The sequence below is a fragment of the Hemibagrus wyckioides genome, linkage group LG26 (assembly GCF_019097595.1).
Source record: "Hemibagrus wyckioides isolate EC202008001 linkage group LG26, SWU_Hwy_1.0, whole genome shotgun sequence".
NCBI lineage: Eukaryota > Metazoa > Chordata > Actinopteri > Siluriformes > Bagridae > Hemibagrus > Hemibagrus wyckioides.
Genome location: NC_080735.1, coordinates 3,865,596 through 3,888,916, shown reverse-complemented (window position 1 = coordinate 3,888,916; position 23,321 = coordinate 3,865,596). Strand labels below are relative to the sequence as shown.

The window sequence follows — 23,321 nt, the reverse complement described above, 5'->3', positions numbered from 1 at the left end:
AGAAATAAAAAGAGAGGACAGTGAAATACAGCCGCAAACGACATAAAGAAGTAAACAGGAGTGCCTTAAGACATAGCAAAATAAAACATTCCGGTAAGATTTATATTTACAAACTTAATTAACTCAAACTGCCTAACAAGGTTTATTTTGTACTTGTTCTTTTGACAACAACAATTAAAGCTTGATTGTGTATATACAGTATATGAGTTGTGTAATGCTATGCCACTAATGGTATTGGTTATCTGTTTAATACATTAACTGTATCTGGAAATTGTTATTGTCACTTGTTTTTTGTTTGTTTGTTTGTTTTTTAATAAAAATACTAACAATGTTGCCAAAGTTCAGTTCCTCATAATTTAAATTTACAGTTAGTCTTAACTAGAGATGTGCGTGGAACTGATACCGATTAATCTTTTTGTAAAGTTGCATGTGAATGTTTGTGTAAGTCAAACCAAACAAAAATTATAAATGTTTCAGAAATGCTGAATTTTCTTTGTACTTTGTGTGTGTGTGTGTGTGTGTGTATGTGTGTGTATATATATATATATGCCGATCATGCAAAGTGGGTTCCTGGTGCTGCTCATTTGTATGCACAGATCATTATTTTGTGTTAATAAACATGCTTTCTTTGGTCAAATCATTTATAATGTATATACAGTCATGTGAAAAAATAGGACACCCCATTAAATATTCAGTTCTTTATTAAGAAATGTCAACATGTCAATTTCTGATCTTATTTGTACCTGTAGATGAAAAACAACAAAATATCACTTTGTTTTCACTTATTAAACAAAAGAAATCAATAAAAAATTACTATTTCACCTGAGGAAAAAGTTAGGACACCCTGTGCCCTAACAGCTAGTGTTTCCCCCATTGGCTGTAATAACCTCAATGAGACATTTCTTGTAGCCATTTACCACTTTCTGACATCAACTTTAAGAAAGTTTCCCCCACTCCTCAATGCAGAATTCTTTCAACTGTGTGATGTTTGGGGGGTTTATTGCACGCACAGTCCGTTTCAAATCACTCCACAGGATCTCAATAGGATTTAGATCTGGGCTTTGACTTGGCAATTCCAGAATTCTCCACTTTTTACTTTTCAGCCAGTCCTTGGTGGATTTACTGGTATGTTTTGGGTCATTGTCATGTTGCAAGGTTCAGTTCCACTTTAGCTTAAATTTTTTTGACAGATGGTCTTACATGTTCCTCAAGCACCTTCTGATACAATGTGGGATTCATATTGGATTCTATGGTGGTGAGCTGGCCAGGTCCTGCTGCAGCAAAGCATCCCCAAACCATAACACTCCCACCTCCATGTTTCATAGTTGGTATGAGGTTCATTTGCTGAAATGCTGTATTTGGTTTATGCCAAACATACCCTGTAATGGTGTCCAAATAATTCAATTTTAGACTCATCTGTCTGAAGCACATTATTTCAGAAGTCTTGACCTTTGTTTCTGTGTTCTTTGGGAAACTTCAGTCTTGCCCTAATGTTTTTTTTAGACAGCAAATGTTTTCTTCTGGCACACCTCCAATAATAATTAAAGTTGTGTAGTCTCTTTCTGATTGTAGATGTATGCACTTGATGAGAAAAAGAAATGGCTTGAAGCTCAGATCTACTGCAGAGAGAAATACATTGACCTGGTCAGTGTGAGGAACCAAACTAAGAATGAGGAGATCAGAAAAGTTATTCAAAGTTCAGTGGGTACAGATATTTGGATCGGTCTGCTTAATAACTCCTGGAAGTGGTCAGATCAGAGTTATTCCTTATTCAAACGCTGGAGTTCTGACCTCCTGAATAACACAGATAGTACTACGAAGTGTGCTACAGTAAATCTAACTGAGACAAAAGTGAATCTTATCTGGAATGATGAGAACTGCAACAAAAGCTTCCCATTTATCTGCCATGAGAGTAAGCAATGAATCATCATTGGTTCTATTTTCATTTTATGAGTTTATTTTCTTCTATAAAACTGTCCATGTGGTCATCACTCTATTTGTGTTACCAGATAAGCTGATCCTGATTAGGAAGAATCTGACCTGGAGAGAAGCTCTGAGATACTGCAGGAACCATCATCATGACCTGGTCTCAGTGCGCACTGAGGAGATGCAGCTCTGGGTGAAGGAAGTGGCTCAAGATGCCTCCACTGAACACGTGTGGCTCGGCCTGCGTCACACCTGCGCTCTGGGCTTCTGGTACTGGGTGAATGGAGAGATGATCTGCTACCAGGACTGGGCTCCAGGCAACGGGACAGGGTTTGAAGACTGTAGCCATGAGGAGAGAACCGGAGCAGTGCAGTCTGGAGGAGAGCAGAAGTGGATCAGCCTTCCTCAGAGCAAAAAACTCAACTTCATCTGCTCTACCTATGAAGGTAAGTCAGATTTTTTTCTTTGTAGTGTCTTTATCAAAATGTTTGGTCCTATGTGTAAACTGTGTGGTTCACATGCTCATTTCATATTTGCCAAGAATGATGTTATTTATGCAGATGATGATGTTTTCTATAATAATGTTGGGTTTTTAGGGGAATTAAAGTGAAGGCATTTACTTGTATTGCACTTCAGTGTGTTTGGTTTATAACTTTATTTTATTTTGATTTCTTGATAATTAAAGTGTTGCAGCTATCTAATATCTCAGCTTAAATCAGCATCTATGAGCAAATAGCATCATAAGGACATACATCCAGGAAATACAACTAAATACATTGATAATAAAATAAATATTAAGTTTGTTTAAGGCATGAATGTCAATTTTAAAACTGTATTTTTTAATTTTAATATAATTTAATTTTTTTTTTAATATAATCAGCAGTTGTTGGTCTCCCTAATGCCTGCCATGTTAAATCATTTGATTTTTCCTATTCTGAATGTGGATTTTTATGTCTATTGAAGCTATTTTCTCAAAGAAACTAAATTCCATGAATTCTGTTGAAAGTTTTTTGTTGTTGTTTGTTTTTTGCACTTATTCATTATTATTTATAGTTATAGTTATTCTGTATAGTATAGACCTGTATAAATTTGCTGTAAATACTGTACACACAGTTATAAACAGTTTTAGGGTTAAGGAAAAACAATTGTAGCATCAGTTATAGAATAAGTAAATGAAATTCAATGAAATTATTTCAACTTATTAGGATTCCTAATGGTTTCTTTTGGACTCCAACACCAAATGACATCTAAGAGAGAGAGAATATGGTTGGTATATTCCATCAAACTAGTTTTGACAGGTCTGGACAGCCAATCAGAATCATCCATGTCACAAGGTCCTGCCCCCTTTCAATCCAATCAGAATCATCTACATCACAAGGTCCCACCCCCTTTCATCCAATCAGATTCATGTACGTCGCAACGTCCAGCCCTCTTTTCATCCAATCAGATTTGTCTATGTTACAATCAGATGGTTTTATTTTCAGAAATTCCCATGCCCCACCCCAACTCTATGGTTAATGTTTCTATTGATAAAACATAGAAGTTGTAAGTTTATCTCCTGAAGGTCTCACACAGTCACACCTCTGAATTCCTGTGGAAGTTTTGTCTTTGAAGGGGTTCGTAAACCATCAACAACCCCACAATCACCCACACACACCCCCTACAACTGACACACACACACACACATACACATACATACACATATACTTAACCATTTGTATATGGTCTAAAACAGTACTTTAATCAAATTGACGAATTATTCCAAAAAGTGGAGAAAATCACAGAAATGGAAGAAATAAGAGTTAAACTAGAGAAACCAGTGGTGGGCCATTAGGGCCAGCAAGGCCGACTCTGCTGGCCTGAACAGCAGTGAGCTGAATCACTGACTTGCATTTTAATACATTTAATATATTTTCCATAAATGTGTATTAAATTATTCCCAATAGTCTATTCTCTACATTTCATATCTTTTCTCCTGGTTGCGCTGCTTCCAGTAGTGTATATTTATGATAAGAGTATTTATCCAATCATATTTCATCTAGTGGCTGACATCATGTGTTGCCCGGCCGTAAGGCCTTCAGAATTAATAGTGCAGGCGTCCGTAGCTTAAAATAAGTGGCAATGAAACTGATCCATTAACCAATCAGATTTCAGGTTGCCGTCACTGGGGCCTAGCAGGCATACGATTACGTCAGCAATTTCACGTCCTTTGATTGGATAATTGAAGTAGTCAGAGGCAGCGAACCACACAAACTAAATAAAATATGTATATTTTAACTCACAATGTCTGACAGAGGAGAAGAAATCAATTCGGTCGCGGACATCCTTACAAATGCTTTTGATTCTTCAAAATAGATCCCCGGGGTGGACTGTGGGGGTTTTTTTTGTTTGTTTTTTTTGTTTGTTTGCTTTCAGTGAAAGTAAACTGAATTGTGTTATTTTGTTTTTTTGCTATATGTAATGTAATTTTATTCATGTTTGCTACAAGACCCTGTGACACAACACACTGTTATACAGTGTTTCTATATTTGCTGCATCTCATTTCAGATGCTCCGTCCTCTGGAGATTACAGTTTGCTGCATACATCATCAAGAATGTCTTTTTTGAGAAGAGTAACTGTAATAAAATTGACTATTCCTTCTGAGGTGTGAAATACTGTAGCCTAATTTATTTTTTACTTTATTTAACGGTTGATTAGTTTCTATTGCCGTGGCGTCATAATGATGCTATATGCATCACGGCCCGCCACTGAGAGAAACTTTTCTGACTCAATAATCTTTCAAGACTGAGCAGAAACCATACCTTCTACTGGCTCCGCCCTAATGCTGTATATATGAGACCAACTAAATTTTGGGTTAAAACCTTCTGAACATCTGAGAACAAAATGTCTCAGGAATTCAGCCCATTCTTCTACAGCTGGGCCGCTTCCATGGGTAAAGATGCGGCCTGTTCTGGTTGTAAAGACGATAAAAAAATCTGTGAATCCCTTGCAAAGAGAAATCTAACCAACTGCAACGGCTGTGCGATTGATCACTGAGTCAGCTCCAACACTCATGCCTATTCGACCCTGAAGAATACTATCTACATATGAACTCCAACAGATTGATGAAAAAGCTATTTAAACCATGGCTGAAATACACTGTGGCTAGAGGACTGAAAATGTGCGGTATCAAGCAATCTCCATCCTAAGAAAAAATTCAAGGTACCGCTGGAGCCACCATATGTGACTGGAATGACAGGCCTTTCATCAAAACTGTTCTGAGTGAGGCTAAAGAGAAAACAAAGGAAATTTGCAGCAACCAGGTGTATGAAGACGTTGTGGACTACTGGACCTTTCACTCGTCTCTGGAACCCCCTGACCCACTACATACATGGGAAACTTCAAAGCACGCCACGTCTGCTCTCCATCACATTGTTGAACAGAGAGTTAACAACCCATGTATTTTCACTAATCCCTATCGTGCTGATGAATATGTTGTTTTTTTGACTAGAAAAGCTTATGAACATAGTGCGAGATTTTACTAAAAAATGGAAATCATTGTGTAATGTAAACACAGAATGTCCTTTCCACATTTTTGTGCTTCGAGTTTTATCCGCTATGTTTGCTGAACCTTTCGAATGTAAAACTGGTCATGTATTATGCATCTTAACCTACGTATCTGATATGTGTTTTAAAATCGCTTAGAGAAGAGAATGTTGATATTGCTATAGTCTTTGATTGTCTGACTGAATATTTAATTCAGAAAAATGTAAACCTTAATCACATGACGGGTCTTTTAAAATCAAATCCTTAATCTATATCTTTGTTTGATCATTATTATATATAATGACTGAATGACTGTTGAAGAACATATATTATATGCCATCCAAACCTGGGTTGTATGGCGGTGTTGAGAGTTTGCAAAGAGCCATTGTTGAGAAAAGGGGTAAAAGAGTTAATGATGTTGAGATTAAAAACTGGTTAGCCGAGCAGGGTGTATACACTCTTCATAAACTGGTGTCTACAAAGTTTAAAAGAAACACTGTTTTTGTGAAATACATCAGTGAACAATGGCAAGCTGATTTAGTCGAAATGAGCAACCTGTCAGAGAGTAATGACAATGCAAAATTTTTGATAACGTGTGTTACCAAACAAGACCAGCAATGAAGTCACTAAAGCTTTTGATTCCATTCTAAAGGAAGGTAGAGTACCAAAAAACTACAAACTGACCAAGGGAAGGAGTTTTTTAACAAACATTTTCAAAATTTAATGAAAAAACACAACATTGTTCACTTTGCCAAGGGTACAGGGCAAAAAGCAGCAGTGTGTGAAAGGTTCAGTAGAACGCTAAAGACCAAGATGTGGAGATATTTTACTGCTTTTAACACGAGGAAATACACAGACATCATACAAGAGTTGGTTCATGGTAACAACCACAATTACCATTCCAGCATCAAAATGAAGCCAGCCGAGTTCAACTAAGCCAATTCTTTCAGGTTAATTAAAACTCTTTATGGACTATGCTCACCGAAAATAAAGAAAGTAAAATTCAAATATAAAACAGGTGACATTGTTAGAATTTCCCGCTCAAAAGGACAGTTTGAAAAAGAATACAAGCAAAATTTTACGGATGAATATTTTACAATTTCTGAACAGATACTGAGAGATCCCCCGGTATATAAATTACAAGACTATGACGGAGAAAAAATTTTGGGAACATTTTATGGGCCTGAGTTACGAAAGATTATTACTGGTAAAGACAAGATGTTCAAAATAGAGAAATTCTTGTCAGAAAAGACTCAAACCCAGTCGGGTTTTCATTTTCAAGCCGTATTTTTTTTCGCTCCTGAAGCAAGTCATGAGATTCAACCACTTCTGAGCCGTGTCTATTGTGAAATCTTCTTAACAAATCTATATTTATTGTAACACACCTATGCAAACATTCGAGAGTATCGTACAAAGTTAGTAGATATTCTGTACCTGTAGTGTTTTCAAGTGCATTATATAGATGATCGAAGTTCAATTCAATTCAAAAAACGTTATTTGTCCCCAAGGGGCAAGTTTTCCAATATTTTGTCCCTTAGTAGAAAGAAACCAGTCAATGCATTGATAAACTCCTCTGGATCATTAGCCACTTGACCGTCGTTATTTTCTTCTCCTTCAAAGTCATCTATGTCCTATTGTTCTTCATCGGTATCACTAACTTCTAAAATAGAACAGAAAACAATGAAAATGTAAGGGAGAGCTTTACAACCCTTGAAGGGATGGGTAAATTGTAAGAATTTACAGTATTTATATTTATGTTATGACTTACCCTCAGTGTTGGTGAACTCCTCTAGATCATTAGATACTTGATCTACATTGTTTTCTTCTTCAAAGTCGTCTATGTCCTCTTGTTCTTCACTGACATCACTCTCATTTAAAATAGAACAGAAAACAATGAAAATGTAAGGGAGAGCTTTTACAATCCTTGAAGGGATGGGTAAATTGTTAGAATTTTCAGTATTCATATTTATGTTATGACTTACCCTGTTTGATGGTTTGATCTAGGCCATGATTGTACTAAAGCAACTGGCCTTTGGACATATTCTGAACGTTCTGTCATTCTTAGGCCTTGCATGGATGTTTCAGGAAACTCGTCGCTGGAAATAATCACTATGTAATTGTATGTAATCACTAAATAATCACTATCTCTAAAGCGAAACAGGAAAAAAACTGATTCTCTTAGTATTATGTGTTATACCGTTCATCTCAAATCATTGTTCTAAGAGACAGAATGAAATTACCTAGGAGGATTGTTTCGAGTTCCTAGACAATTAGTCCTAGACAGTTCCTAGACAATTCTGTAATTAAAATGTTTTGAAATTAAACTTTATGTCTGTTTCCATCTATAAGTAAATAGAACAAGTCATTCTTCTAAATATTTCATATTTAAAAATCCATATAGAATAATAATATTAATGACATTCAGTCTAATACATATAAATGAATTGATTCAACTTTGTGTTAATGTGTTAAGTTCTCACCTGTGGAAAAGTCCATGGTCTCTTAAAGTTCAAGCAGAGAGCATAGAAGTTCTGTACAAACGGAGAGTGTAGAAGTTCTGTACACTCCAAAGTTGTGAAGTCAATTAGTAGACTCCTAAAATGTGTTTATATATGTGTCATGTTTGGGTGGGGGGGGGCGGTTGTGTATGTGTCAGGTGTGATTGTGGGTTGCTGATAAACTTCTGTGTTTTATCAATAGAAACATTAACCATATACAAATGGTTAAGTATATGTGTGTGTGTGTGTGTGTCACCTGTAGGGGGTGTGTGTGGGTGATTGTGGGGTTGTTAATGGTTTACAACCCCCTTCAAACACAAAACTTCCATAGGAATTCAGAGGTGTGACTGTGTGAGACCTTCAGGAGATAAACTTACAACCTCTATGTTTTATCATTAGAAACATTGACCATAGAGCGGGAGTGGGGAGTGGGAATTTCTGAAAATAAAACCATCTGATTGTGACGTAGATGAATCTGATAGCATGAAAAGGGGGTTAGGACATTGTGCCATAGATGAATCTGATTGGATGAAAAGGGGGCCGGACATTGTGACGTAGACGAATCTGATTAAATGAAAGGGGACGAGACCTTGTGACACAGACGATTCTGATTGGATTAAAATGGGGCCGATCCTTGTGACGTGGACGATTCTGATTGGCTATCCAGACCTGTCAAAACTAGTTTGATGGAATATACCAACCATATTCTCTCTCTTCTAAGGCTGTAGAATCAGCCATCATAATTGGAGAGTGGAAGGTTTATTGACCTTGGACATGTTTGTGTTCTTGTAGAACCAATCATAGAAACTTGATCATTTAAAACAGCCAATCAGATGCACTCTCATCGATTCCAGTAACAGAAGTTGCACCACATCCAGACATTATGTGTTTATGAAACTTCCTAATCATATCCTGGTTCACCAAAGTGAAAGTAAAATTCTGCTCTGTGTAACACAAATAACTCTTTTTCAGAGCTTTGTTTCAAAGTCAAATGAACAGAATGAAGCATTTATACCAGAATCTGTTTAACATGAGTAGTTCAGCAGCATGTGCAAAAAACTCCATCCTGAACCATTTATAGTATGTCAATATTTATAATTTATGAGATCTTCAATGAAAGATTTAATTTTGAATTAAAGTATGAAGTATTAAAGAATGAAGACTTCCAATTCTATTACTGACATTGACGTTGGTCTATTTTCACCTTAGCTAATATTTTCCTACATTACCCATGATGCAATTTGACTACCCACTAAGTACACAAATGTGTGATGCATCAACAGCACAGATGCCAAACTCAAGACCTCATTATTTGTGGTCTCTGTGAACTTGTCTTCATGTCACTATGTTCCACATAAAAGAGAATACAGGATATCGAATTAGAATCAATTTCTCATGAAACAAGTCCACTTTGCATATGCTGGTGGTCAGATCATATCAATAATATCAACTATATCAGGTCAGTGCCCAGTTAATTAGGAACATTCTAATTATCCATTCATCCAATCACATGTCACCAGCACAACACATAAAATCATGAAGATACACATCAAGAGCTTAAGTCAACATTATTTAATGACTAGACATATATGGGGCCTATCTCTGCTTGACATTGTCTCTATGGAACTATCAACAGCTTGCATTCATGGAGCAAAACTGTTTTTGTATTTTTGAAACTGTTAAATCCTGTTTCCTCTTTTTGACGTATAATTTACTTTGTATTTATGTATATATTATTATTATTTCTATTATTGTTTATTTATCTTTCTTTCTATTCTTTTTGTGATTAAGCATTACAGTTTGTACTTTTTTCCACTGCAATTTCTTACGCTTTCTTAGTACAGTGCATTACCGATAATGCAAAACACCATGAAATTCCTGTTACCAAGTTTGAAAATGCAGTTTCTGTGTGCGGAACACCACAGGTCTGATCCTGTGACACACCTGATCCTGAGATAATATCTGATTCTCGGCCAGTATGAAAAAGAGCTGAGAGAAATATAGGAGGAGGAACACATAACACATATGCAGTGTGTGATCATTATAATCATCATTCTGCCAACATCACTTTGATAACATTCAATTGACAAATCAGAAAACAAGTTACAGGACTCAATGTGCATCTCTAGTCAGAATGTTTTAAAGGTTTCAATCATCAGATCATGGTCTTACAGATTCTCATGGAAGTAGTTAATGCATCCTGTTTGCTGGTGCCATGAGTCGCATGAGGTTGTTCCTGATAGGAAAATAAAGCCCTGAAGGCAAAGTGATGGGAGGGGTTGATGAAAGAGGACAGGGATATAATGTGATCTCTGTCCAGTTCAGGAGCAGAAGGTGAGAAGAAGAAGAGCAGAAAGACGAGTGAACAAACTCACAACACACAACCTGGGAGCTTTTATACTATTCACTGCAGCAGTAAAGTCCAGGAGAAACATTCCAGGTATGAATATTCTACTTGTTTACATGTTTGTAGTTGAGTTTATTATATACGTCTAGTACTTTTCATAGTAATAATTACAGAAGTGCATTATAACACAGAGAATAATATATATAACAGAGAGAAATGTTGTTTTAAATATATTTTTCACCAAAATGTCAGACTATTTCAGTTGCCTTGCTTTTCTCCAGTGTGTGTGTGTAAACTCTATTGCTCATCCAAGCATGAATTCCAGCTTAATTTTCCAGTTAAAGTTCACTGTTGCTAATTTCTTTGGATCTAATCCATTTTCTCTATCCTGATATTTTTATTGTCATAAATGAAGGCATTTGTTGGGATGTACTGTAGGTGTAGCAGAAAGGTGGTATTCCATATTCACAGCCGGAGAGACCTAGGTGATTCTCCAGCATAGTTTGTGTTCTATTGTTTATTTCTAGACTAGGGGTTGAATTAACTCTAGACTAGGGCTTGACCTTGACCTTGTGATCACTACATTATCCTGATATCTGAACATTTGACTATGTGACTGCATGTGTTTTGGACTGCTGATATTCAGAATAAAATTACCATGAAAAGATCAATACATATTTGGTTAAAGAGAAGACAGATTATTTGTACTAATCAGGGGATTTTGCTTAAGATAAAAAAGTAAATGAAATGTAATGGTATGTCAGAAGGCAGAGGTCAGTGTGCTGCAGGGAAGGAGAGGAGTTCATTTGACTAGACGACGTACCACAATATCCAGTATCCTCATGATGATGTAATCATTTAAACCCCACCCCTTTTCAGCATCATGTCGCTCTGTGACACATTACTGGCTGCTCCAATGGTCACAAAACACCGAGTACATCACCTTTAACTGTACACAAGGTAAATAAACAAGGTAATGTTTAATAAAATGGGATCTGGGATCCTGACACAAAACAGGAGGTTGTTTCTCTCATGAAGACACGAGCAGCTGGTCAGATATGAAGCTTAGGGGGGAAAAAAAAGACAACGATTATCTGTTTAAACTGATATCATATCTAAATGTAAAAATATTTATTTACTGGTTCATTTGTTTATTCATTTATTTATTTATTTTTATTTGTTCACAGACATGAGTCATAAGTGGGGTTTTGTTATCCTGTTCATCTCAGGTCAGTTTTGCGTCCACTATAAACTGTGTGTGTTTGTGTTTATTGCAGAATTGTTTCAGACAGTGTGATCTCAATCCAATAATATAAGTTTCAGATTATGATTTAATTTGATTTAATAATGATTATTCAGAAGGAATTAGATGAATAGTTATGGCATTTGTACTCTTTTGTGGAACAGCATCAATAATACTGGTTAAAAATATTATTACATTATGTTGCTCACAGTGGTATGTGGTATAGGAGCATATATTCCTCATCGCTATCACTTTGTGAATGAGAATAAAACTCGGAGTGAAGCTCAGACTTACTGCAGAGTGAAATACACTGATCTGGCAACCATCAACAACATGGGAGAGATGAAGAAGCTGAATCACACGCTGATGAAGGAAAATGCAAAGAAAGCTTGGATTGGTCTACAGAGAGAGGGACCTGGGAAATGGCAGTGGTCTCTGGCAGACCAAACTTTCTACAGAGATGGAGACACTTACAGAAACTGGGATAGTGGAGAACCAAACAACAATAATAGAAAAGAGTACTGTGTTGAGATGCGATGCAACAAAGGCATGTGGAATGATAACAACTGTGAGACTTCAAATCCTTTCGTATGTTATGAAGGTAATAAATGTTAATAAAAAGTTAATTAGGGCCCAAGCACTAGCAGTGCAAAGGGCCCTCTTGTTCTTCTAAGGTTTTTTTTTCAATCATCAATCATATATATATATATAGTAATATAGTTTAGAGGGAGCGTCATTGTCCATCACTGGACATTGCTATGATCTGTTTCATTACACCCAAACTGTCACTTTTGTCCTTATATAGTTTAGACGGAGAGGCAGTTTTCTTTTTGCCATCAGTGGACATTGCTGTGATCATTTCATTAGACCCAAATTGTCACTCTTGTCCTTATGGTATTATCACTTTAAATGCATGAACCCACTGTGTCTGGTGCACCTGGGCAGTGATGGCACCGTTGCTTGGGCCCGATCATCGTTGCTTGCAATATTTTTTTTTGGAAGTTCTTTTGAAGAAAGGGTAGAAATTTAATTTTGTAATTCATGTTTTTTTTCCAGCAAAGAACACAAAGACTGAATATGTAGTGATTAAAGAGACAAAGAGGTGGTATGATGCTCAGATCTACTGCAGAGAGAAATACACTGACCTGGTCAGTGTGAGGAACCAAACTGAGAATGAGGAGATCTGGAGAATGATTAATAGTTCAGTGCATCAGAATGTTTGGATCGGTCTGTTTAATGACTCCTGGAAGTGGTCAGATCAGAGTAACTCCTTATTCAGATACTGGAGCTCTGACAAAACCAGTGGAGGTTTGAACTGTTCTGCAGTGTCTGAGTCTGAGCAACGTTACTGGAGTGATGTGAACTGCACAGAAAAACTCCCGTTCATCTGCCATGAGAGTGAGTTACATTACACTCAACATCTCTGTTTATTTCTTAGTACACAGGATTACTCAACACCTTTTAGTTATGTGTTTTTTTGAAAAAATGTCCCTCTGATATATAACACTGTGCAGAATTTCATACTGTATATATTACAGACTGTGACGATGTTGGAATGCATATTTCTGGTACAATGTTTATTCCCTTGTATATTCAGATAAGCTGATCCTGATTAATGAGACTCTGACCTGGAAAGAAGCTCTGAGATACTGCAGGAACCATCATCATGACCTGGTCTCAGTGCGCACTGAGGAGATGCAGCTCTGGGTGAAGGAAGTGGCTCAAAACACCTCCAATGAACACGTGTGGCTCGGCCTGCGTCACACCTGCGCTCTGGGCTTCTGGTACTGGGTGAATGGAGAGATGATCTGCTACCAGGACTGGGCTCCGGGCAACGGGACAGGGTTTGAAGACTGCAGCCATGAGGAGAGAACCGGAGCAGTGCAGTCTGGAGGAGAGCAGAAGTGGATCAGCCTTCCTCAGAGCAAAAAACTCAACTTCATCTGCTCTACCTATGAAGGTTAGTCAGTGTGGTGTTTTTGTTTGTGATGTCATAAACATCTAATATCCTTTTGTGTGTATTTTTCAACAGGTTGAAGACAAGTTATGCTCCATTATTTGTATGCACCAACAGCTGAGCTACACCAACATCTGAGTTTTATTTCTTATCAGCTTTTTCAGTCTAGCTGTCACAGACACGCCGGACCCGACACCTCACCAGTGCACTCATTCTCCGGAGTACTAATTTAGATGACCTGCACCTCATTAGTTAATCACCTCCACTCCCCTATTTAAGAACACTTCCTTCACTTTATCCCCGTCTGGTCTCGTTTGTGACACCGACTTGCGGCAACGTATCCTTACGTTAGCTTTAGCCTCTGCGCTATTCAGGCTGAGCCTATTCGCCCTAACTGCCTTTTTTCCCCTTCTCCTCGTATTCAGCTCTATTGCTGCTCTTCCCGTTACCATTTACCATGTCTTCTTCTCCCCTCAGCTCCGATTTCCAGATCACCACTCCTACAGCTGAGTATCCTCCTCTCTCTTCTCTCTACCTGCATTCAGCCTCAGTAAACACACCCCATCCCGGGTTTTGATGCTCCATTGTCTGTTCGCTTCTGGTGTTTTTATGACACTAGTCTATCCAGATGTTTTTGTTTTGTTTTTTTCTCAGATGTTTGATCCTATATCTAAGACATGTCATTATTTTTTTCTCTTCAATTTTATGTATGTTTATAGTTACATTATTGTTATACTCACTCTTATAATTATTTCTTCATTTAGGTCATGTTTTTTTATGAAATCCTTAAATTTATTTCTTTCATACCATGTGTCTGCTTTACAATTTCCTCATTTATTATTATTATTATTATTTATTATTATTATTTTTTTTTTTTTGTAACTGGATAATTAGTGTATGCAAATTTATTATATTTAGTTCACATAAACACGTCATAATTCCAGGTTGTTTATAACAGTGAACTACATTGATGTTAAACATATTTATGATTCAAAATGCATTTTCTCTTGCTTAATTCTCTGTTTGATTAATTCATTCGCTAATCAATTTTACATTTACATTTATAAATAGATCATCGGTGGTGGAATCACTTTACCTGTCCCATCAGATCATTTCTTACATTAGAATAGTCAAATAATTATTGGAAATTTTTTTCACATTCTAATAAAATTCATGTTTTCAATGTCATTGTGTTTTGTTTTGTTTTTTTTTTTTGTGTTAATTTGTAAGAATAATGTACTTTCCAGTATAACAGAATAATAACTTTCCAGTTTTGGTCATGTTTATGTGATAGTATGGAATAAATATGAAAATCTACCAAAGTGAATTATCTGGAAAATTGATTTTTACATATTTGAAATATATTTTTATTTCTAATATAACTAATTCTTTAATTCTAATTCCAAATTTAATTAAAAAATCATGACCCTATCAGTAAAAACATAACTAAAATAGATTTTCTGCTTAAAAATGAGTTTAGGGATAGGTTGTGTTACCCCTAGTGACTTTTTACTTATGTCACTTTCACGGTCATTAAAGAGACACTGTGTGATGTTGAGAACCCACAAAGATCTGATAAAAATGTTGTGCTATACTGCTAAAGAGATCTTTTTTGTCATATAAGAAATATCACCTCTGTCACAATCCGACTCAGAGGTAGAGGGAATCCAAAAACCAAGTTTATTAATCCGCGTGCAGGCAACAAACGGTGACTCAAAACTTTAATCGGTATCAACATAGACGGTACATAACTCTACTAACTTTAATACTCGCCGCTGCCCACAGCGCGTGAGTGGTTTAAGTAAAGTGAGGAAATTGAGTGCAGGTGGTGCTAATTAAAGGTCCGGTGATTGTGAGCGTGGGGGTGCGGTTGAGGTAAGTGAGCCCGTGACAACCTCAATCACATCAACACATCTTGTGTTTTTTTCTTCAAATAATAAAGATATGTCCTGATGACCACAAACTGATTTAGGACGCAAACAGAAACTTACAGAACAGGAGTAAACGTCAAAACCTGGAAACACAGAGAATTTAAAAAAGTGTTTGTCATAGAAAAGCATGATAAGACTTTGCAGAGAGAGGTAAGAAAGATACAGGAGACAAGCTAAAGCTTGGATAAAATCGAGAAATATACCAGTGACAGGATCCGGGTGGAAGCAAGACAAGACAAATGCATATGAATCACATGACCCTTGGATCGACTCTGAGTGAGAATTTAAACCATCGCCCCCTCACATTATATCTCAAACTGTTACATTATATATAGATGACATTATATCTGATCTGTAGAGAAAAGAACTATACCACGCCCTGATTGACAACTCCACCCCCACTTGATTCTCACCAGCTTCATTCAAGTGCCACTTCCTGCTTGGGTCCCACTGTATATAAATTGCAGATGATTAGCACGCTACCATTTCGAAATAAAGTCAACAAACATTTACATTAGCCACGGTGTCATTTGCGAAACAATTAAGCAGCCAAAAAATTGATAAGGGGCATCAGGTGGATGAAGCAACAGTCGAGTACAGCTTCTTACTGCAAGTGTGTGTATCCGTGTGTGTGCACTTCAGCATGGCCATGCATGCATGATAATACACCAATAACCCTTTACTTCTAAGTTGGATTTCAATTCCCTATCCTCACTGACTACTGATTCTGTTATGCATGATACTAGTTCCCTGAGAACATAGATAAGCATAAAATTATACAGAGAACGACCGATTACATCATTGCAGCTCTGCTAAGATTAGCCTCATTTGAGTGCCACTTCCTGCTTGGATCCCACTGTGCCTAAGCTGCAGCTAATTAGCACGCTATCTTTTCAAAATAAAGTCAACAAACATTTCCATTAGTCACGGTGTCATTAGCAAAACAATTAGGCATCCAAGGAATTGATAAGACACATCAGGTGCCACGAAGCTCCAGTTGAGTACAGCCTCTCAGTGCAAGTGTGTGTGTGTGTGGGTGGGTGGGGGGGTTCTTATCTTCCCTTTCTGTAATTAAGGTCCATTCCTGGTACTTGCCCACCTTTAACCCTTCCACCTTTGTCATGATCAGTTTTAATGCTGACACGTTAAAACTGTAATTTCCACGTTAGGTCTCCGTAATCTCCTGATTTGATCAAATAGTGTATTCTGCTTCCTCCCTACAGCTCTCTATAATATCACTGCACTTCTCCTCAACCTGAAAAGCAGGAGTGTAATTTAGCCGAGAGTCCGGGGATAGAAGCACTCGACTCTTCTCATCCCTGCTTCATCCTCTCTGCATTTCACTTTCTGTGGAAAGACAATGCGAGTAATGAGATGGAACAAAGGATCGGTAGGACGGTGAAAGAAGGTGATAATCACTGCGGTGGGCTAATAACGCTGTCTTGTTAGCCTTCTCTGTCCTCTGATAGAAGAAGAGAGGGCAGGCTGTGCTCCGGCATTAGCACCATTACTGCTATTTAGCAGAAATCAGTGCTGCTTTAGAGTTTATTTGGATGAAACATATTCTGAATGCTGTTCATGAAACAGGTTGCAGTTTAGATTCTGCTCAAACATTATGCATGTTTGTTTTCTTTGAATAGCTGAAAACATTTCTGTTCGAGTTTATGGAACTATGTTACGATGTCATAAGATTTTTTTTCCAGAAGTTTAGCTCTTTTTTATTTTTTAGATATTATTTTAGATATTATTTTAGAAGTTCAAGAAATGAAAGAAATTAAATAAGTAAATAAAATGCAGCTTGATTGTTAGTGAGAAGAATTTCCTGTGACTGAAAACCTCATAATGCTGACACTGGAGACTCCTTCCATAAACAAACTCCACCACATTTTCAAACTGCAAAATCATTGTTAGAAAAATTACACTAATACATCAAAATGTACTCAAACAAGTGCATTTATACTGTTATTTATAACGCAGACTCAAGATTTAGACAGCACTTTGCTATAAGTCATTTGTAAACATGTGCTTATTGGTGTTATTTATTTTACGTGAGCTGGAATTTTACTCAAATATGTAGAAATTAGCTTGCAGACATTTCATCTTTTCTGTGTAAAATATGGATGAAATTCTATCACAGGGTAGCCTATGTTCACATCAGCAGAGAGAAAACAGCAGCTGGAACATCACAATAATTCACTGTGTGGTATGTGGTATAAACACACTGAATGTTCTGGCACCAGATGGTTCTGGGTAATCGCAGCGACAATGCAGTTCTGGTGATGGGTAACAATCTTAATAAAGCATGAGGAAGGAATTAGTGTCATTCGGACTTTATTTGTTTTTGAAAAAGATCATTTTGTTTTACTATTTTGATTAAAGGTTTTTTATTTATTACTTTCCACTGACTCATGAACCAGCACAAACAAATAGTTCTGATGTCATCATCTCAAAGATTTTCATGCCAAGTTGAAGTTCTGATAAAAGAAGATGGGCCTGAGCATGGAGTCAAAACTTAGAGGCACCGGAAATCTTCATGTCTCTCAAGAAATATATTCATTTACATTGGTGTTAAGTTGGAAGGCATTGTGTGAAGTAAGTATTGACACTGCTCTCTAGAACTTATGGATCTTTACAGCATTGGATGTGATTCAAGAACTGTAGAAATGCCTCGTGGTTCTACATCAGATCCGTTCATATTGTATTCCTCTCTCAGAGAACACAGTAAAAACTAACGAGGAAGCGTCAGGGCAGGGAACGTTAATGACCTTTTCTCCCTGCCTACTATCTCGGCTGTGCATCAGAGTCATTCTTCTTCCTGTTCATCCTCTGTAGGTCACTGTTTTTTAATTCCTGGCAAGCTGCTTTCTCACCGTATATGTTAATAGTGGATTAAAATGCAATTAGTGCAACCTTTGTGAAAGGAGAAGGTCTTTAAGGTTTGGGATAAAGGTTCTGTTGGATCGGCTATTAGATGTACTGATTGATTTAGGGGACATTTGTGACACTAAAGGTGACCGGACTTATAGAACAGACTTTAGCTGGTTAAACAATGAAGTCAGATGATGTTAATTAAAATGGTTTAAATGTTTATTAGACTCAATCAATTTGTACATATTCCTACTGAATTGAACTAAAAATCACTTTACATGTAATCCAGTCCAAAGCCACTGCCGAACACTGACAAGCTCTCAGACAAAAAAAAAAATCTTTAAATGACTCTTTAAATAAATGTTCTCTATTCTTGAGTTGCTAAATTGAAAATCAAGACTTGTGAATTTGAGTATACTATTCCCTTTGTCCTTTCTATAACCCTATTCTGGATCTTTGCCAGAAGGTTTCAGGGTTTCTTATGAGTACAATTTCAAATGGATTGCCCCTGTAGATCGACAGACAATACAATAATACTGAATTTAGCTCATATTATATTCTATGTTTTCCAAGAAAAGGATATCCAGAAATCCATAAAGTTTAAGCCACTAATGTAATGTTGCTCTTCAAGACTAATTAACTAAACAATACACAGTTACATATGCCAGATTTCCAGCCAGACCTAGAACTTTAACTTAGATATTTATAAAAACTAAATTGTTTTTTTTAATTCTGGGAAACATTCCTCTCAATAAAAAAATAAAGGCATCATTATCATGTTTGGAGTCACTGTGAATCTGAGAGCACTGAAGGTGGCAAGGCTACTGTAATGATACACCGGAGGCGTCAGGTGTAGAATCCATAAGCGCTTTATTAGGGCAAGACAATGGCAAAGACGTAGTCAAAAACAAACGTGAGTCAGAACCGGAAAAACACTGCAAAAACAGATGAGATGTCATGAAAACAGGCAAGGTCATAAACGGACAATCAAGCAATCGAGAGGCAGAATCAGAAGTCAAAACAGGCAAGGTCATACACGAATAAACAGTAACACAGTCAGAACGCTCGGTGTGTCTAAAGGGGACAGTACTTCGCGTAGAACCACGTGTGTGCGGTTTAAATGTCTGTGGGAACCCGGAAGTGAATCATGTGACTAATTAGAAATCCAGTGAAGGCTCCCTTAGATGTTCAAGTTCACGGTGGGACGTGCTTGTAACGTCACAACACTACCTGCTTCACCACTATGGCTCCCTGATATATTTTTCATAGTGAGTTTAAGGAATACTTTAAAATGATACACCAATTAAAAGCCAAAAACAGAAATAAAAAGTGAAACTGGACCTTTTGGTTACTAACCTGTCCCCTTGCTTGTTGATGGACAGCTAATATCTTCCCAGTGTCTTGACAGACAATGGCTTACTGAAGTTAAGGAAATTCTGCAATGTAAAGAAAAAATTCACTGTGCCTCTACTGCATTGTCACCTCCAAATTAGGTCAACAACAAACCAAATTTATTCTGAAGAAGCCATTCAGCCGGACAGGGACATTTATTCTCCATTTCCTCTTTTTCATTCTTTCATTCCTTTCAGCTATGATTATTGGAGTGTAGCAGAACAGGACAATGGCTTTATTCTGCAGTTTCATTCAATAAGGGACATGGCTTGGTTCACAGAATAGAAAAAGGCACAGGGCCGGAAAAGGTACTGTTCTACACAGTTTTTCAATGAAACATCAGTGTAGACAATTCAGGTTGAGAAACTTAATAACTGATGGTCTTCATGTAGACTGTCAGGTTTTCCACATGAAAATTATGTGAAAAATTTTAAAAACATCTGAAAAACAAAACGTGTTCTTCAGAATACTGTGAAAATAATGAGAATTTATTGTTGGGAGAAGGTGAAATAGACTCAAAGGTTAAAAAAAAGACCTGAGAAATACGTAAATTAACTGTGACAACGAATCAGATTTAACTGGGAAGTGGGAAGTTGGAATATGGAATTGTGTCGTTTTAAAAAGTTACAATATAGAAGAAATAAATACTGAATTCATGTTCATCTTTTGTTAGCAACAACATAGGCAGCTAGCTTTGATGATTGATCGATATTTACCTCCTCAAAATAGCAAAAGGTATAGTCACCAAATATGTCTGTATATTGATTGTTCTGAAGGAAATACCATACTGTACAGAAAACTGTGTTACACCATACAATGAAATTCTTACTATGTGAATCCTCTAGCAGCTCAAGACATACATTAAGGACATAAAAAAAGAAAGAAAAAATATAGAATATACCATCCATCCATCCATCCATCCATTTTCTATTGCTCTATTGCTAATTAGGGTCACAGGGATCTGCTAGAGCCTATCCCAGCACACATTGGGTGAAAGGCAGGGGTACACCCTGGACAGGTTGCCAGTCCATAACAGAATATAGAATATACAATGTATAAATTACAAATTTACAATTACAAAATTACTCATAGTGCAAAAATGCACATGCACATGTACAGTATAGCTCTTTTAAAACAAAGATGTTCTACTGTGTTTATGCCGCTTTGAATTTGATGTCATGTACTGAACATGACATCAAATTGGAAGAAGAACTGAAGGCAAGAAGCCTTTATTATCGCCACTCATACATTATATTCCTATATATGAGGAACTTGGGGTCAGAGTGCAGGGGCAGCTATGATACAGTGCCCCTGGAGCAGGGAGGGATAAGTTGCCTAATAGTGGCAGCTTGGTGTTGCTGGGGCTTTGACCCTGATTCTCAGATCAGCAACCAAGAGCCTTAACCACTTGAACCACCACTGCTGAGGAGGCTTTCTGAGTTTGGATTTTGTCTGAGTTTAAAAGTAGACTCCTGGGCTTGCAATTTCATCAACTGAAGTAGTTTTCCAAAAAAAAAAAAGAAGAAAAAAAAGTAGAGGAGCTCTGCAAGTTGCATTGCAAATCCTGAAAAAGCTGCTGAATTTTTAGCAAACCCAAAAAATCTCTGGACTGAAAAAAAGAAAAATCATGTGAGACCAAGAACAATGCATGTGGAAAATGTTCAATTCTACTGGAGTTTTCCAATTCCATTTGTTTTTTTTTATCCACTTCAGCTCATCTTCCTGTAAGAATATTATGTTTGGCAAAACATAAACTTTGTAACAGACTGATTCAGTAAAGAATTTCATTGCTTAAATGATTTTATATAGAAAGACACAATGCTGAAATGCACGACTGGTTTTTAAATTCAATTCAAGTAATTATGCCTGCTGCTGAAACATTGCTGTCATTTTTGAGTCTGATTGAGTTTCTGTGCACTTTGTATAAAAGTAAATGTTAGCATGTGCTCTCTGAGCTGTGCAGAGATTAAGAGATGTCATATTAGTAGAAGATAAAGATGTGCTAGCACTCTATGAGTGGATAAGCATAAGGTGTCAAAACAATCTTCTTAGCATCCAGGATTAATCATAAGACTCTTTGTACTTGCTATCCAGTGAGAAATCAAGGCATCCACGGTTGGCCAATAATAGGTGTGTGAAAGAATTTCATTTGACATGCTGAAAGGAAAATGAGCTTTGGGTGTATGACATGGCATACAAATATTATCATCATTGTATATCAGAGAGGAACAGAATTAAATTAATCTAGGCGAGTGAGCAGAATAAAGACGACGTGTGAGTTCTTTTGTCTTTCTCTCTCTCCGCAGAACGCATGCATTAGTGCCACGAAGAGACAGTATAATTATCCTAGTTATCATATTTCTCTCACTACAGCTGGCACAGAGCCAATCTATTTATCATATTTAACACATCTACACTCTGACTAGTTGTTGCTGAGAGTTAGCATGTGTGTTGGTGTGGATATAACAATAGGCCAATTTGGGATGTTTAATGAAGTCCTTAATTCGCAACTGCACACTTAGGTGTGGGGTTATTTTATCTTCCAATCTAAACGTTGGTGGAGTAAATAGCTGGAATAAAAACACCTTTCTTTCTCTAGGCAGTGCAAACAATACTGGTTGACACCTGAATAACAACTCTAAATAATGAACGTTTTAAGATTATTGTTTGCAAAAGTTCCTGAATGAGTATCTTTATTATATGATTTACTAATATATATCAAGTACCGGGTGTAGCATGGGACAACAATCTCTTGTATTCTTCACACGTCTGGGTTATAGGGTAGCCTGGAAGCCCTTTTTCACATCAAATCATCCCAGATCATGTGGTAAAACATTTTATGGTCTGATGACACCAAGGTAGAACTTTTTTGGCATAATTCCAGGAGAAATGTTTGATACAAAAACAAGACGAATTATTACCCAAAGAACACCATACAGTACATACTGTGAAGCATGATGGTGACAGCATCCTGCTATAGTGTTATTTCTATTCAGCTGGGACTGGAGCTCTAATGAAGACAGAGGGAAGCATGGAGAGCTCCAAGCACTAATGTATTTAAGCACAGGCTTCTATTAGAGACCTGAATATAAAGAAAAAAAAACAATAGCACAACAAATTAACGACTTCAGGAGACAAAGTTCGGTGTTTAGGAATAGTCCAATCATAGCCCAGATAGAAACCTAGAGAAAACCTGTGGAATGATTGAAGAGGGCTGTGTACAGGAGGTCAACGTGAAAATTGTGCTTACCCCAAAAGACAGAGTGCTACATTACAAGCGAAAGGTACAAAACAAAACAGAGTTTCTTCAATCTCAGGGGCGCCAATCTCAGGAGTTTCCCATCTGATGTGTAACTTCCTGTAATACTAAGAGAGGTTTGAGGATCCATGTGCTGGAGGTATATTAGATGATAATACACCTTCCAAAAGAAAAGGCAAGGTCATAGTGAGCATGAAACATGAACAAATCCAAAGTGTATTAAAAAATAATGCAAAAGCAATTACTAGATATAAGATTCAGAACATAGGAACACTCAAAACCTGGCAAGACATCACTATTGTGTGTGTATATGTCAATTAGTACACAAGTGAGGTGGACTATAGCTGATAAAAGGTATAATGTGACTTTTTTTT

General features: G+C 36.9%; 1 protein-coding gene across 3 annotated transcripts in view; it reads left to right on the top strand.

The window, feature by feature from the left end:
• Nucleotides 1-14,321, top strand: part of LOC131346664 (macrophage mannose receptor 1-like) — a 14,343-nt gene extending 22 nt beyond the window's left edge. Inside the window, exons 1-8 of one of the 3 annotated variants that reach the window (XM_058380219.1) lie at nt 1-93; nt 2,010-2,372; nt 10,271-10,390; nt 11,485-11,526; nt 11,752-12,141; nt 12,597-12,938; nt 13,138-13,500; nt 13,975-14,321. The exon at nt 1-93 is cut by the window's left edge and continues 22 nt beyond it. In XM_058380219.1, coding sequence (XP_058236202.1) covers nt 2,108-2,372; nt 10,271-10,390; nt 11,485-11,526; nt 11,752-12,141; nt 12,597-12,938; nt 13,138-13,500; nt 13,975-14,051 — 1,599 coding nt within the window. In that variant the 5' untranslated portion in view covers nt 1-93; nt 2,010-2,107 and the 3' untranslated portion in view covers nt 14,052-14,321. Of the gene's footprint in view, nt 94-2,009; nt 2,373-10,270; nt 10,391-11,484; nt 11,527-11,751; nt 12,142-12,596; nt 12,939-13,137; nt 13,501-13,572 lie in introns of those variants that run through there. The other 2 variants (XM_058380221.1, XM_058380222.1) reach the window with 2 other exon arrangements.
• The last annotated feature ends 9,000 nt before the right edge of the window (nt 14,322-23,321 follow it).